This window comes from Physeter macrocephalus, chromosome 8 (genome assembly GCF_002837175.3).
Source record: "Physeter macrocephalus isolate SW-GA chromosome 8, ASM283717v5, whole genome shotgun sequence".
Taxonomy (NCBI): Eukaryota; Metazoa; Chordata; class Mammalia; order Artiodactyla; family Physeteridae; genus Physeter; species Physeter macrocephalus.
In genome coordinates, this window is record NC_041221.1 from 137,947,660 (window position 1) to 137,962,992 (window position 15,333).

The 15,333-nt window shown below is 45.0% G+C and overlaps 1 protein-coding gene and 1 non-coding gene across 3 annotated transcripts in view; both read right to left on the bottom strand.

Annotated features, from left to right (window-relative positions):
* FGF1 (fibroblast growth factor 1) overlaps positions 1-10,154 on the bottom strand; it is a 26,702-nt gene extending 16,548 nt beyond the window's left edge. For both annotated transcript variants that reach the window (XM_007123324.3, XM_028493326.2), the window contains exons 1-2: positions 10,115-10,154; positions 3,555-3,757 (exon numbers count right to left, since the gene is read on the bottom strand). In XM_007123324.3, the coding sequence (XP_007123386.1) occupies positions 3,555-3,723 (169 nt within the window). In that variant the 5' untranslated portion in view covers positions 3,724-3,757; positions 10,115-10,154. The remainder of the gene's footprint in view (positions 1-3,554; positions 3,758-10,114) is intronic.
* A 3,939-nt stretch (positions 10,155-14,093) lies between these two features.
* Positions 14,094-14,253, bottom strand: LOC112065632 (small nucleolar RNA SNORA36 family). Its single transcript, XR_002892136.1, has one exon. It is a non-coding gene; the product is annotated as a small nucleolar RNA SNORA36 family (small nucleolar RNA).
* Positions 14,254-15,333: the final 1,080 nt, after the last annotated feature.

Consider the following 15,333-nt stretch of genomic DNA (forward strand, 5'->3'; position numbering starts at 1 on the left):
AAGTGAGAGAGTGGCATGGACATATACACACCACCAAACGTAAAATAGATAGCTAGTGGGAAGCAGCCGCATAGCACAGGGAGATCAGCTCCTTTGTGACCACCTAGAGGGGTGCGATAGGGAGGGTGGGAGGGAGATGCAAGAGGGAGGAGATACGGGGATGTATGTATACGTATAGCTGATTCACTTTGTTATAAAGCAGAAACTAACACACCATTGTAAAGCAGTTAATACACCAATAAAGATGTTAAATAAAAGAAAATTTTTTAAAAAAGGAAAAGCTGTGAAAGTAGGTTTTTTGTTTTTTTCTGTTTTTGCCTTGTAGAGCTGGGAGGCGTACAGTTCTACCTTGCATAATTTATGTAGATTTACCTGAATATTTGATTGGCTTTTAGAAATATTCTTCCTGAAGGAAGTCCTAGAGTGTGGCTGTCTATTTGTCACCATGGTCTCCAGTCATGCTGAAACTAATGATCAAAGAATAGAAACCATTCCCTCGCCAGGCTGTGCCAACCACGCAGGGATCATCCACTCCATGCCTGCCCAGGTTGATTCTGTTTCTGAAGAAACTTGAAATTCAGAAGGATTGTGGCAGTACCATCACTGGGCAGAAGAGGGCAACAGAACCACATTTACAGGGCACATCCATGGTAGGAAGGGAGTCCTCTGGGCTGCAGGATCTCATCTCAGATTTGTCAGGCACACAAGGCAGTGCTGCTCTTCCTGTTGCACAGGTGAGGAAACTGAGCCTCCTCAGTATTTTCCCCCAAGATGAGATAGCTGGGAACACTGGAGACTTTTACGTTGCTAGACAAGAGAGAATGATTGGAAGGGTCTTGGGGATGGGGGATGGGAAGCTGCTTTGGCAGAGCACTTTATGCAAAATGGAGAGAATGGTAATTGTCTAGTGCTGCTCCAGTTAGAAAGTGGAAGCATAGGAATATGAACTCAAGGTTTCTGTCTCTAAATCTAGGGCCTCTGACTCTGTAGGGGCTATGCGGATTATCCAGTTCTCCTGGCATTGACAGGTACGGGGATGTATTTCTGCTCACCCGACTTTGATTTCTGTCGTCCTTGGCCCTTGTTCTTAGTTCTAGACTAAGTAAATAGGCCAACGCAACGACTCTGAATGTTGCCAGAGAGGCCTTGAATCAAAACCTGAATCTAGGGCTTCCCTGGTGGCGCAGTGGTTGAGAATCCACCTGCCGATGCAGGGGACACGGGTTCGTGCCCCGGTCTGGGAGGATCCCACGTGCCACGGAGCGGCTGGGCCTGTGAGCCATGGCCGCTGAGCCTGCGCGTCCGGAGCCTGTGCTCCGCAACGGGAGAGGCCACAACAGTGAGAGGCCCGCGTACCGCCAAAAAAAAAAAACCAAAACACCCTGAATCTAGACCCTTGGCCTTCATGGAGGGCAGTGTTATTGGAGAGAAGAGACTAGGCAAGGTCCTTAAGTGTTGTACTGTATCTCCATGTGCTGTGTTGAATACATGGAAGTCTTGGTGGTGGTGACAGTGGTGGCAAGAATAGCCACACGTGCTGAGTTGTTGCTCTGGGTCAGGGGACTGTGTCAAGAACTTTCACTGCGTTATCTCGTGGAACCCTCCCAGGGAGCCTGTGAGGCAAGTAATATCATTCTTATTTTACACGTGAGAAAAGTGAGGCCAAAACGGTTAAGTAACTAGCCCAAGTTCACTTGGAAAGTAATTAATCCAGCATCACTTGTGTGCAGACCTCCTCACACACACTCCTACGCTACCGTATGCCGCCCTCCAGGGCTCCGACATCTGAGGCCGGGCAGCTGAATTCGCAGCACTATGCAGAAGTTGTCCCAAAGTTCCATACCCAGAGTGCAGTCTGTAACGTTAACAGTGAAGTCATCTACCATTTGTACAGAAATTCCAGTACTTGGAATTGTAATTGTAGCTTCTTGTTACCCCAGAATTTAAGGTTTCCCAGAAGAGCCAGGTAACGCCGTGGAACACATCACCAAGGTTTTTTCTCCTGGGACTCTAAGGACCAGAGAGCATTCCCGTTGGTTCAGAAAGCTAAGACTTTTTAGAAATGTTTAAAACCTTTGAGAAATTACAGCTTGTTCCCTTTGTGTTGTATGAGGCAGATCACATGAATTGTGTAGCTTGTCTGACACAACAGACCGCCGTCTGAGTCCATTTATTTGCAGTAAGCATTGCTTCTGTATGTGTTTGACCTACTCAGCAGTCTTTTTTTTTGCTTTCACTCTGGTACCTGTTTTGCATCAGGTATAAGGCATTCAACAGGTCCATCTGAAGATAAGCTATCAAAACCAAGCTGAAAAAGTCTAACCCTGCAGCGTCCAGCCCCAACCTCAGTCTTCCTGCTTCTCATCTCAAGGGTCTGCTTGGTGGGCGGGAAGGACAGGACAGTGCCGCCTGGTTTGGTAAACGCTGGCTTCCGTCCCCACCACCTGTGCATCTGAGGATGGAGAGTGAGCGCCACTGGGGTGGCCATTTGTGCTTAGTGCCTGCAACCTTTGGTGCATATCCTGTGAATAAGAAAGACTACCTGACATATAAACCATCACATCAAAGCCAGTGTTCTGCATTTCATTTTAAAGCCATCCTGCGGCAACCTTAATTACCACCCATGCTATTCTGTGTCTCCTGATTTCATCCACACGTTCCTTCTCTTGGTGCGTGACACGTTTGACCCTTCAGACCCTCTTATCAGGGACCAGATCTGACTTCTGGCTCCTGTCCAACATCTAATGCCTTGGTGGTGCTCAGGGAATCCCTGAGCACATCACAGTAGGACCCAGACACCTAACATCAAACATACACACCACCGCCGGAAGTACTAAAGCAGAACGAAGAGATTTTTTTTCTTAGAGAGTTGAGGAGATTCTTTTCTCCAAGGTCATACCTCCATTTATCAACACCATCTGGGAGCTGGGCTGGCAGGAGAGCCCAGAAGAGACAGTCAGCCTTTGGCTGGAATCGCACTTGCCCTTTGGTTTCTGTAAGGCCTGGAGAATGACTTCACTCCTCCCGGTTACCACAAGCACATCTGCACGATATGCAGAGTGAGAGCAGTACAATTTATGACGTGTAAGACTACGATTATGAACTAGGATTTCACAAATCAAGCCCAGTAGGAGGATAACCTGGAGAGTCAGTTAACTTGAAATTGAGCCCATGTCTTTGTGGGGGGTTTACCAACCCTGCCCCATGTGGCCCTTCCTGTCATGGAGCGAGCAGGGCCCTGGGGACCAGACCTCCTGCTAGTTACAGAAATCTGGAACAATTGAACATTGGTAGCCAGTCTGATCTCACAGCAGTTGTGTTAGGTCAACAGAGAGTCCTCTTAAACTCTTGAAATAGGACCTCTTGAGGCAGGCTGTAGCCTTTGCAACTCCCCCTTTTCCACACCTAGACCCTTTACACCTTGTTCCCCCTGCCTCTGAGTGTGTCATGCCTGAATAGAGCCTTGGGGAAGAGGGTACAGCCCTTCTTTAGCTATCCTCCCTTCTTCCATCCTTGACTAAGGAAGGCACCAGAAAGGTGAGATGGGTGCTTACTGTGCTGGTCACTCCTGTCCCTTGTCCCATCCACTGTGCCATCTGGAAGGATCCTCAGGAAGTGGCCCCCGTTGCTACAGTAGAGGAGTTTGGGCTTCTTGTAATTCCCTGGAGGCAGATTAAACTTCTCCGTCAGGGCTGTGAAGGTTGTGATTTCCCCTTCAGCCATGGCTGAGCAGCTCCTGGTTATGGCGCTTTCAAGGCTGTAAGAAATTAAACAACCCTGTAGAACGTTCTTCCAGCAAAGGTGCAGCGTGCACTTTCAAGAAGGGAAGGAGAGCCTCAGGGCACAGGCTCCTGGGCGGGTGGTAACCACAGACTGCCCAGGTGCTGTCCACAGTAAACAGGCCTGGGCCGTGGCCAGTGGTTAAGGAAGGATGGTCCCTGGTAGGGGAGGGATTTTCAGGCATGTCTCACTTCCCAATTGGACACAGCTCTGGACCAGGCTGTGTGTTTTTTAGAACATCAAATTTGATCATTTGGCGGAGAGGAAAAAAAATGTTTTGGTCCCTCCTTCTGATCTACACACATCCTCAAATTAAAAGCCGAAGTTGCCCTAAAATAACACTCAGGTTCTGGCTGAAACCCACAAATGCCGAGAGGCCAGCACTGAGGTTGTGCCCTCCACCCTCCCACTGTTTCGGCCAGGTGCTGAGGCCCTTGTATAGACATAGCCCCGGGAGCTTGGGCATGGGAGACCCATGGGGAAGGTGGGGGCGGGGTAGGTGGCAGTGAGGGGCATTTCCGAGACAGCCAGCAGTTAATTTGTAAAGGACAGTTCTGGGTTTACTGGTGGGAACAGAACCAGAGCTGGAAAAGAAGGCACGTGCAGGTGTTCAGTGGGGTTTTTAAAGGGCAGTCACTGCCAAAGGACATTTTATGGGGTGGAGCATTTTGAAGGTTCTGCTGGCAATTGCCTGGGTCCACAGCCTCCTGTATGTCGTCAGATCACACAGGGAAGACGGTAGTCTGTTCCTGGGACTAAGGCCATCTTCCTCCTAATTATTTTCTAATGAGACATACTTACTGTTGACACAGAAACCACCATACTGCCTATTATAATCCTCTAATGTTGTATATACCCACTATATACAAATTTATATTTTTAGTGTAAAAATGCATCAATGACACTGCTGAGGACTAAAAAGCAAAGCCAATAAACTTCAGTATTTTAAAATATCTACTTACCCCACCATTTAGGAGAATGAATTGGTGCTGACAACAAGGACTGTACAAGAAAGAGGTGAAGAAGAGACTGGAAAACCAACATGAGAACTTCATCTTATAAGAGCGAGTAGGTGCTAATTGTACACGTTGATTATCAAGTGGCCTTACCGTAACAATGATCATCATCGTTAACATATTGTGGGCTATGAGATAACTCATGTCCTCCTCACCATAATTCTTTGAGGCAGATGCTAATGTTATCCTCATTTTTTTATATAGTGAAACCAAAGCTTACAGCTGCTCAGTGGCCTGTCCAAGGTCAACAGCTAGTCAGTGAGCCTCAAAAGGGGTCTGTTGAAAGAAAGCCCTAACTTGCCTTTAATCGCCATGACAAGGTTAAGTGACTTCACTGGTACCGCAGTAGTAGTATTAGAAGTGGGGATTTTACCCATTGCCTGGCACATACATCTGCCCCCACGACCTGATCATTCATTAAGTTACTCATTTGTGACCCAGGTATTGGCTGTCACCACCAACAGCCTCCACTTTTGCCCCCATGCATCTCTTCATTTCCCAGAGAACCCAAGTTACCAGGTGTTCGGAGCCCTGTGAACTTGACGGAAGGCCAGCCAGCCTCCTGCATTTCTCACACTCCCCATCCACGCATCCTTGGAGTGGCCTCACGGAGCTGCTTGCATAGAAGGTAATTCCATCAGAAATCAAAAGAGCAATTTGGGTGATTTGTCCTGGTGACTTTGGAATTAGGGTTCATGTTGGAAGCCTCCACGTGTTTCCTCTGTTCTAGGCATTTTAATGTGTCTAGTACATCTCTCCCAGTCTACAGCCACAAGGGCTGTGGTTTGAAGTCCCTCCAAGGACCCCCAAAGAGAGTTTTGCATACACCCTATAAACTATCTTTAAAGTCAGACCACTCCAAATATCCCCTTCACATATGGTGAAACTCTGTCCGGCCCTTTTCACATAGTCCAATAACAGATGGAAAATTAATTTCATATACATCAAGTTTCATAGGGCAGACTGCAGAGTTCACCTTGCACAGCACTTTGCATTTCCTTCCCAAACCCTCACTCTCTTTTCCAAAGCTGTCTCTTTATCCACAAGCCTCTGAGTCTCTGTGCCCACCTCTGTCTCTCTCACTCTCTCTCATTGTCTCTCTACTCAGTCCTTTTCCGTCCCGGCCTTTCAATCTTCCTGTCCCTCCGCTTCCTCACTCCGCTCCATTCTGGATCCCCTCAATGTAAAGCAATTTAGTGCTTCCAAACATGGGCATCTTCACCCATCACCTCTTGTTAGCATACAACAATGATCCTTCTTCCTTAAATTACAGCTAAGAGATAATCCATATTTTTTGTTCCATCAGTTTTTTTTTTCTTTTCAAGCACTTACTGAGTACTTAATTTGGTATAGGAGAAAATAATCATATACTGGTGGTGGCCATTTCACTGTACAAAGAGCCATTTGTGTTGTCCATCTTAGATGGGCAGAATTTTGTTTCTTGCTGTCCCTGGATTTTCTCAAGTGGAGGTCCCCATTAGCCCTGGTTGTGCAGCAATTGCGTGGTGAGGACAGCCTCCCTTCTAGATCCAGCACCCATGGGGAGTCTCCATTAAGTTGGTTTCTATGTGTTGCGTATGGATTTGGCTCTACCCATTTGCATTCTTTCTTCCATCCCACTGGGATGAAGGGAACAGATGCACCAAAAGACTGGCCGAGGTTGGAGGCATCAGTTCTGGCCAAGAATTATACTGATGCTCACATTCATGTGTGTGTAAACCATGAAGCTAAAGGCCCTCTGTCAGAGGCCGGCGGGCATCCCCTCCCCCTTGATTGCATTGCAGCCTGGGGTTATACAAGCCCATGCCTCTGTTCTCTGCCTGCTCCCCCCGGTAAGAGGGACAGTGATGGTGTGGCTGCACTGACTTCAGATTTCTCCCGTCGCCCTTAAGTTCAGTTGCCTGGGTCCACAGCTTCCTGTATGTCGTCAGATCACACAGGAAAGACGGTAGTCTGAAAGTGACTTGCTGATGCCTGAAAATAAGCCTTGTGTCAATGTGAATTCAATAGACTGTATCAGTGGGATTATGAATCAGCCAAAACATACAAAAAAAATGAAATCTCTTTTTGTTGGTGAAGGGAACTGCAGAGGCACAAAATTCCCCTCCCCCCATTTAGTTTTATTTACAGTTTACCTATATTTTTAGCAGCGGTTGGTCCAGAGTTCCTTGCCAATTTAGTATTGTTAAAAGATAGGAATGAAGGAAGTATATGACGTGATAAAACCATTAGGCTGCAGCCTTATCAGGCCCTTGGGGATTTTCACAAATTGCTCTAACAATTGAATCCATTAACTATGTGAAATCAGGCACTGAGCATAATTTATAAGCCCTGCTTGTGGTTAGTATTATCAACAGGGGAAGGGGTTATCTGTGTGTGTGTTGGGAGATGGAAAAGACCAAGCCCAATGGACTCCATGTCATCGTCGTGTGCTAAGCCCAGCCCTCTGAGATTTGGGGCCCTGGGGAGATTTTTCTGGACTTACCAGTGACACTAAAGTGAGAGGAACACCAAGCCTATTGGAACGTCCATGTTAAGCCTGATATATTTTGTTAGCTGTAGCCTCTGGAAGAGATCCTGAACTCTGACACATGGACAGGATGTTAAGTATACGCTCTCATGCAGGAATACAAGAGTCACTTTTCAGTGTGGGAGAGTGAGCAACACTGTACAGCCCCAGCTGCACACAAATTGGCTCTGGAAGCCTCTGGGCAAGTCATTCGTTCCTTCCGAGATGTGTCCTCTAATAATCCCCACCCTGCCGACCTCAGAGTTGTCTGAAGGATTAACTGGGCACAGTATTCATAACACTACTTGGAAAGTTTACAACTGTGACCTAACCTCTAGGAGATACGAGTAAGTGGTTTTGTTGAACTAGTTGAATCCTGATGTGGTCTAGGTCAGCTGCGATTGAATGCTTAATTGAAAATAATTTTTTCAGTTGGTTTGGAAATAGAGTTTTTCCTTCCCTCTCATATTTGGCAGAAATTAGCTAAGCCCCTCCTCCCTCATCATTTAAGCCACAAACATAGTAGAGAAGATGGAGAAGGCAAAGGTAAGCCATCATTATGTAAGAGAGAATTCAGGTCACTGTTTCAGACTCAGTTCTCAGCTTATTGACAGTTGTCGAAGGAATGTTTGTGAAGCTTGCTGTTTCTAGGACACGTTAGTGTTCAGTTTGGCCCTGGTGGCTAGGTCAGAAGGGAAGACATGGTTCTAAGAATCAAAGGAAGGCAAACAGTGATGTTTATTTTTTAAATTTTGTTTTTAACTCCTGTCACTGCTTAAGCAATGCAAAATACCCATGAAGGAGGATATTTTGCAAAGTATATTAAGCCACTGAAGGTAGATGTGTAGGCATCCGTTAAGATGATAATTGGGTATGTGTCCTCAAACCCAGCATATGTAAAACAGATCTCACCTTTGGTTTCAAATATGCCCTAAGTCCTTGATCCTGTATCTTTGAATGGAATCACCCAAAAGCCTTAACTCTGCCTTAGAGATATTAATTAACCTTAGAATTTGATAAGTCACATATGCATGTTTAAACATTAAGGGTAACTACTTAAAAGAAAAGAAATAAAATGCATTAATTCCAGTCAGCAACTGGTAGGGTTAAGGGAAAAGAGGTGAAATAAATAAAATTGTACTTATCCAAAGGAATCTAGAACAAAGAGAAAAATAATAGAAATGTTTTTTTAAATTGCTCATAATTAGGTGGCAGAAATAAATTCAAATACATTTATAATCACAATAAATGTAAATGGGCTAAATTTACTAGCTACTGGATTTTTAAAAAATCCATCTACACTCTGATTACAAGAGACACATTTAAAACATGAGGACACAGAAAGGTTAGAAGCAAAAGAATGAAAAACACACACACACACACACACACACACAAAAATAGACACCAGATGTTAACAAAAAACTAAAAGTTGGTATGGCAATATTAATATCATATAAAGTAGGTCTAAGGCAAAAAGAATGATCAGGAATAAAAGGGATCACTGCATAATGGTAAGTGGATCAATTCAACAGAAAGATAAAAAAATTCTAAACATGTATACTTAATGACATAGCCTCAAAATATATAAAGTGAAAATTGACAAATACGTAAAGAGAAGTTGTTGACCAATTCACAATGACGGTGGGGGGTTTTAACACATTTCTGTCATAAATGATAGAGCAAACAGACAAGAAAATATTAAGGATGTGGAAGATTGAAATACACAATTAACATGTTTAATGGAATGAACCATGTAAGAGAACCCTGCACCCCCCAATTAGTCAACACCGTTCTTCTCAAGGACACGTGGAGCATTTACAAAAATTGACTGTGTACAAGGTCATAAGGCAAGACTCAGCACAAATAGAATTCATTTTGTTGAGACTATTCTTTGATTAGAGTAGAAATCACTCCCACCCATCGTACTGGTGACAAAGCCCTTTCATCTGTCCCTCTTTAATGTCTCCTAGCATCACCCTCCCTACTCCATTCTCACCGTGCTGCCTGAGTGCAGGTGCAACACCTTCTCTCACCTGGGCTGCTGAGGCAGGCGGCAGCGGCCTCTCTTCTCCAGCACTGCTCTCTTCCAGTCCACTTTACACCCTGCTGCCAGGGACCCTTCTAACATGTGAAAATGAGCATCCCTCTCCTGCTGAAGATCTTTGATTGTGTTGGTGGGTTCCCTGCTGCCGTCAGGATAAAACCCAGACCCCACCATGACCTGTAAGGCTTTCCTCATCTGGTCCCCACCTAACCTTGTTGCCTTTTCTCTTATTGGCCTGCTTTTCTTGGAGTCCCCCCATACCCTCACACTCACCCAGCCACGTTCTCTCTCTCTCCCTTCCTCCACCCTTCCACCATTGCCTTTCTAAGTCATACTCATCCTTCAGAAATTCGTCTCAGATACTTCCTCCTCCAGAAAGCCTGCTTGGACACATCCCCAGCCCTGACATCCCTACTCTTCCTCCATTCCACACACACCAGTTCAGATTAGTTGATTCCCTAATGCTCCCATAGCAGCATTCCATTTACTCTGTCACAGCACTGGGTGTAATGGCTGTGCATATTCCCTGCTTAAAGCCTTCATTGTTTTCCCATTGCTCTGGGATAAAGACTAAGGCCAGAACAAGGCCTGTGGGGCTCTGGGAGGACCAGCCCTGGCCTCTTCCTCTGCCTCATTCCTCATCTGTCCAAACTAGCCTTCCACTTCCTTGAAACCATGCATTCCCGCCTACCTGAGGACCTTTACCTACACTGTTCCCTCTCTCTGGAGCAGTGTTCCTCTCCTCCTTCTCTTTACCCCACTCACCTGGTTAACTCCTGCTTTTTCTTCAAGTCTTAGTTCAGTTGTCAGTTCCTCAAGGAAGCCTTGCCTGACTTCCCTTAATTGGATCAGGTTCCTCTAGTTCTCACAGGACCATTTAACATTTCCTCAGAGCTCTTACTTCAGTTTCTAATTACACCTTCATTCTTGTGATTATTTAATTCATGTCTCTCTTCATGATTGAGCTTTCAGCTCCATGACAGTACAAACCAATCTGCCTTGCTCACCATGGTCTCCTAGTACCTGGTAAAATGCCTGGCACTGAATGAGCATTTGATAGATATTTGTTGGAAGCGTGAATAAATATAATTTAACTATATTTGTCTGACTGTCTCCTTCATTAGTCTCTGAGGCCCTGAACAGACACTGTGCCTTTTCTTTCTAGACCCAGCCCTTAGCAGGTGGCTGCACGTCATCAGTGTCTTGCGCACGTTTGTTGATCGAATACCAGGCCATTCCCTTCTTGGGAGACTCTCATGAAAACATATTATCAGGACACCTAATTAGAAGGTGATGTCCTACAGGTATTAACAGAGTAGCTAAGCCAAGAGCCCACATGTATTTTAATTGGGTTCACATTAGGGCTGGAATATCCTACCCTGGGTTAAAAGCAGGGCCAAACCTGGTTCCCATCTTGTAGAAGATACTTCCTTACTTCTTCAAAGGAAATATTAAGGAAATAAAGGATCTAAAGGAAGGGGTCAGACCCTTTGGTCTCAAGTCTGACCTCCTTATCTGACCAAGAGAAAGTTGGTAGGGTCTGGAAAAAAGTTCCAGGTGTTCTTATTTCTGCCAGGGAGTGTCAGGTTGGCAGGGACCCACTTCATGCCTCTGGTGAGGAAAGGGAGTGTGTTCTTCTTTCTTTTTTTCCTGCTCCACCCTTGGTGATCTGCACCAGGTCTGAGGAAGGAATGGAGTCATGGCTGACTGGCTTGGGCTATCACTTCCACATGCTCCTCCTAAGGCAGTTCTGTTCCATGAGCTGAAATCTCATCTTCCAAAGTTAGCAGTAAACTATGGACATGGCCATGGGATGGACTTGACAGTGGTGTGTAGGAGGTGGCTCCTACAAGTTTGTGAAAGCCAATTGTTAAATATTCATGAATTTTGCGAGCCAGTTGTTGAACCATTAGTAGCTTGAGATTGGCCCCAGTGAGAGTATTTGTACCACAGAAAGTGGCAAATGCTTTAAGTCAAGGCTTTTTTTTTTCTTTCTCTCTCTATTCTTCCTTTTCTCTGCCTCCCTCTTTCCCTCCCTCCCTTCCTTCCTTCTTTTTTTCCTCTGACTGCTAAACTCAGGTTGGAGTCCTGGCTGGACACTCACTAGCAAATTACTCAGATCCTCAGTTTCCTCATCTCCAGAATGGGGCCCCATAACTGTAGCTATTGCACAGAGTTCTATAAGTCTTAAAAGATAATGCATGCAAAGCGCTGAGCCCAGCACTTGAAAACTTGTAAGCATTCAGTAGACGTTAGCTTGATTATCAGCCTCTGTATATCTTATTGTTTAGTTTTGCCAATCATCCGTGCTATTGACTTAGGACTGAACAAACTTGATTTTTAACATTTAGTGATATTTTAGCAATATTTGAAAATATCATTTTCTAAGTGATAGGGTAGAATTTTTCCTTATCACTGATGTACAGTGAAGCTCTCTTCTTACTTGCTTAGGTGCTATGATATACTAGTGACCAGTTCTCAGTATATTTCTTGGGTTTGTGTGTGTTACTGTCCAGGATGACAGAGAACCTATGGAGTCAGTAGTCTTCGTCTCCTGTTCTTTAATTTAGGATCCTTCTAATTCTTAAGAATCCCGAAGTCACTGAGAATAAACTATCCCCTGGCTTCCAGAATCAGGTATTATATCAGGGAGATCAAGATGTCATACGCGGGCTTCCCTGATGGTGCAGTGGTTAAGAATCCGCCTGCCAATGCAGCGGACACGGGTTTGAGCCCTGGTCTGGGAAGATCCCACATGTTGAGGAGCAACTAAGCCCATGCATCACAACTACTGAGTCTGCACTCTAGAGCCCACGAGCCACAACTGCTGAGCGTGCGTGCCACAGCTACTGAAACCCACGTGCCTAGAGCCCGTGCTCCACAACAACAGAAGCCACCGCAATGAGAAGCCCGCGCACTGCAACGAAGAGTAACCTCCGCTTGCCGCAACTAGAGAAAGCCCCTGTGCAGCAACGAAGACCCAACGCAGCCAATAAATAAATAAATAAATACATTTATGTTAAAAAAAAAAAAAAGATGTTATACTCTGGTTGACAACTTCTACTCAGCGCCTGCCAGGAGCAGGATGCTGCAGATGTCCTGGAAATTTAAAAAAGAAAAGAAGGGGAAAAAAAGGAAAAGAAAAAGAAAGGTCTGAAATCCCTAATCTGTAATTCTGAAATGCAAAAGACTCTGAAAACCAGAAGTCCTTCCATAACTCAAATGTGGCAAAACCTGACCCAGACTGTCCTGAGACTATTTAAAGTCTTTATTTATTCTACTTCGTGTTAATATTTATATAATCTGGTGCAGAGGTACTGACATGCTTGATTATAGGCTACTAGACCAAGCGTCTACTGGAGTTGTTCCATAATATACAGTATACATACCATACTACCTTTCTAAAATCCCCCCAATTCTGGATTCTGAAACATATCTAGCCCCAAGTCTTTTCAAATAAGGGATTCTGGACCTGTAGTAGAAATCACAGTGTCTGCCTTTAAGGAGTTTACAGTTTGGCCCATACCAGACTTATCAAGCTGTGCTTCAGATAAGAGGGGCATAGATGCTTAGACAGAGTGTAGCCGACAGGAAGTAGGGGATGTTCATCTAATTGGGCTGTGTCACCCAGCCTTAGCTCTCATACTCCTCAATGAAGAGTAGAAAATATGAGCAGACATATACATTCTGAAGACTCTCCTCCAATATCCTTCATTCCTTCCCTTGATTATGGATCTTTAATTTTCTGCAGTCTGGCTTATCCACCCCTAAAGCACTTCCCCCATAGAGCCTCATTTAGTTGGAGGTCAGGAATTCTTTTAAGTGCTTAGAGAAAACAGCCTCCATTCGAGAGGAAAAACAGAGCGCTCCCTGGTGCAGCGGTGTGCTCTGCGGGCCCCAGTTCTGTCGGAACTTTAATGGTACGCCCCGGGCCAGAGCATCCTGCAGGCACTTAGCCACCCTGAAGACCTGCACACATCTTCAACGGAAATATCCTTCCTGCAGACTGACACTTTAAAGCCCTGGGGCTTCGAGCCAAATGCAAAGTGATTCTGCAGGGCCTCTGGCAGCCCTCGCCCCCTTAGTCTAGCCTTCTCTTACTGATGTGTCTCCAAAAATCTTTTGAATCTGTTGTGCAAGTTACAGTCTCCAGAACCAGCCCAGCAAGGACATTCCTTTCTTGAAATCAGCAGACCTTCCAGCTCATAGAAAGAGAGTCTGTTTGCTGAGTCTTTTTTTTTTTTTTTTTTCTTCTCTCCTGACCTAGAAAATTTGGCTTCTCCAAACTCAGTCTTTTGAAGCATGTGTTTGTTATCTCTTTGGAAATACTGAGGGCTTGCCCTACCATATGTTTCCCAATAGCGTCCTATGGACATACCCATAAATAATAAAATGTGTCCATAAATAATAAAATAGTGACCTTTTCTCGAGCATTTACTGTGTACCAGGTACTGTCTTAAGTGCTTTACATACATTATTTTTCTTTTTTTAATTTAACAGCTTTACTGGAGTATAATTGCTTTACAATATTATGTTAGTTTCTGCTGTATAACAAAGTGAATCAGCTATATGTATACATATATCCCCATATCCCCTCCCTCTTGCGTCTTCCTCCCACCCTCCCTATCCCACCCCTCTAGGTGGTCCCAATGCATTGAGCTGATCTCTCTGTGTTACATACATTATTTTAATTAATCTCAAAGAAATTCTGTTAGGCAGGCACTGCTTTTTTTTCCTTCTTTGTTTTTATAGGCTGGGAGGTAAATGAATAGAGTAATATTTTCTTTCTTTTTTTTTTTTTTTTTTAAAGTAATATTTTCTATGCAGTGATCTACCCTAGCCAGTTTGATGTCCCAGAGTTTAATTAACAGAACAGGGGAGCTGCCCTGAGCTGAACTCAAGGTATTGCTTTTTTATTCCGCATTTTGCAGTTGAGGACACCAAGGCTCAGAGAGCTGCAGATAATTTGTCTAAGGTCACACAGCTACATAAATGTGAAAGCCGAGAGTTGAAGGGAGGCTTTTCTGACTCCAGAGTCTGTGATTTGAATTGCCAAAGAAATGTGGGAAAGAGAATAAAATGCCCCTTGGACTGAGTGTTCCTTAGCTTTTGTACTCGTTTTACTCCACCAGCCTCCGTAGGTCACAGAGCCCCATGGCCTGGGTTCTGCAGGAGGTACTTCTTTTCCTTGAATGAAGTCTTTGCAAGTTTCTGCCTTGACACATGACTGTCGTCTTCCACAGCGGTACAGTGGCACCCACCAGCACTTTCCTGATTGTCACTGTGATGCTTCCCCAAAATGACCCAGTGTTGGCCAAGTCCGTCTTGGCTTTTGTCATGGCAGGGTCATTTGCCTTTGCTTTTAAAGGGGCTGGGGTGAGGCCAGAGGCCACTGGGTAAACTGAGTAAAAGATCTTCCTTCTTAACTGGGTTGGAAAGGCCATGAAAAAGGGAAGTTCTCATAGACACGGCTTTTGGTTTCTCCTGTGTCTTTAACTACTTGCATGACCAGGCAAGTCATTTAATCTCTCTGATCCTCATCTGTAAAAGGAAGCTGTGGGCTTCCCTGGTGGTGCAGTGGTTGAGAATCCGCCTGCTGATGCAGGGGACACGGGTTCGTGCCCCAGTCCGGGAGGATCCCACGTGCCACGGAGCGGCTGGGCCCGTGAGCCATGGCCGCTGAGCCTGTGCGTCCGGAGCCTGTGCTCCGCAACGTGAGAGGCCACAACAGTGAGAGGCCCGTGTACCACAAAAAAAAAAAAAAAAAAAAAAAAAAGGAAGCTGTTATGAGGACCGATCCCATCATGGGGCCATGAGGAAGCAATAGAGTGAGTCCTGGGAAGGGCCTTGCAATGTAGTGAGTGCTTTGGAAATAGAAGGTATCATGAATGTTATTAATAAGAGCCTATGTTTTAGCGTGTTGATTATTTACATTTTTATAACACTTGGGGTTTCACAAAGCATTTTATATGAGTAAACAAGCA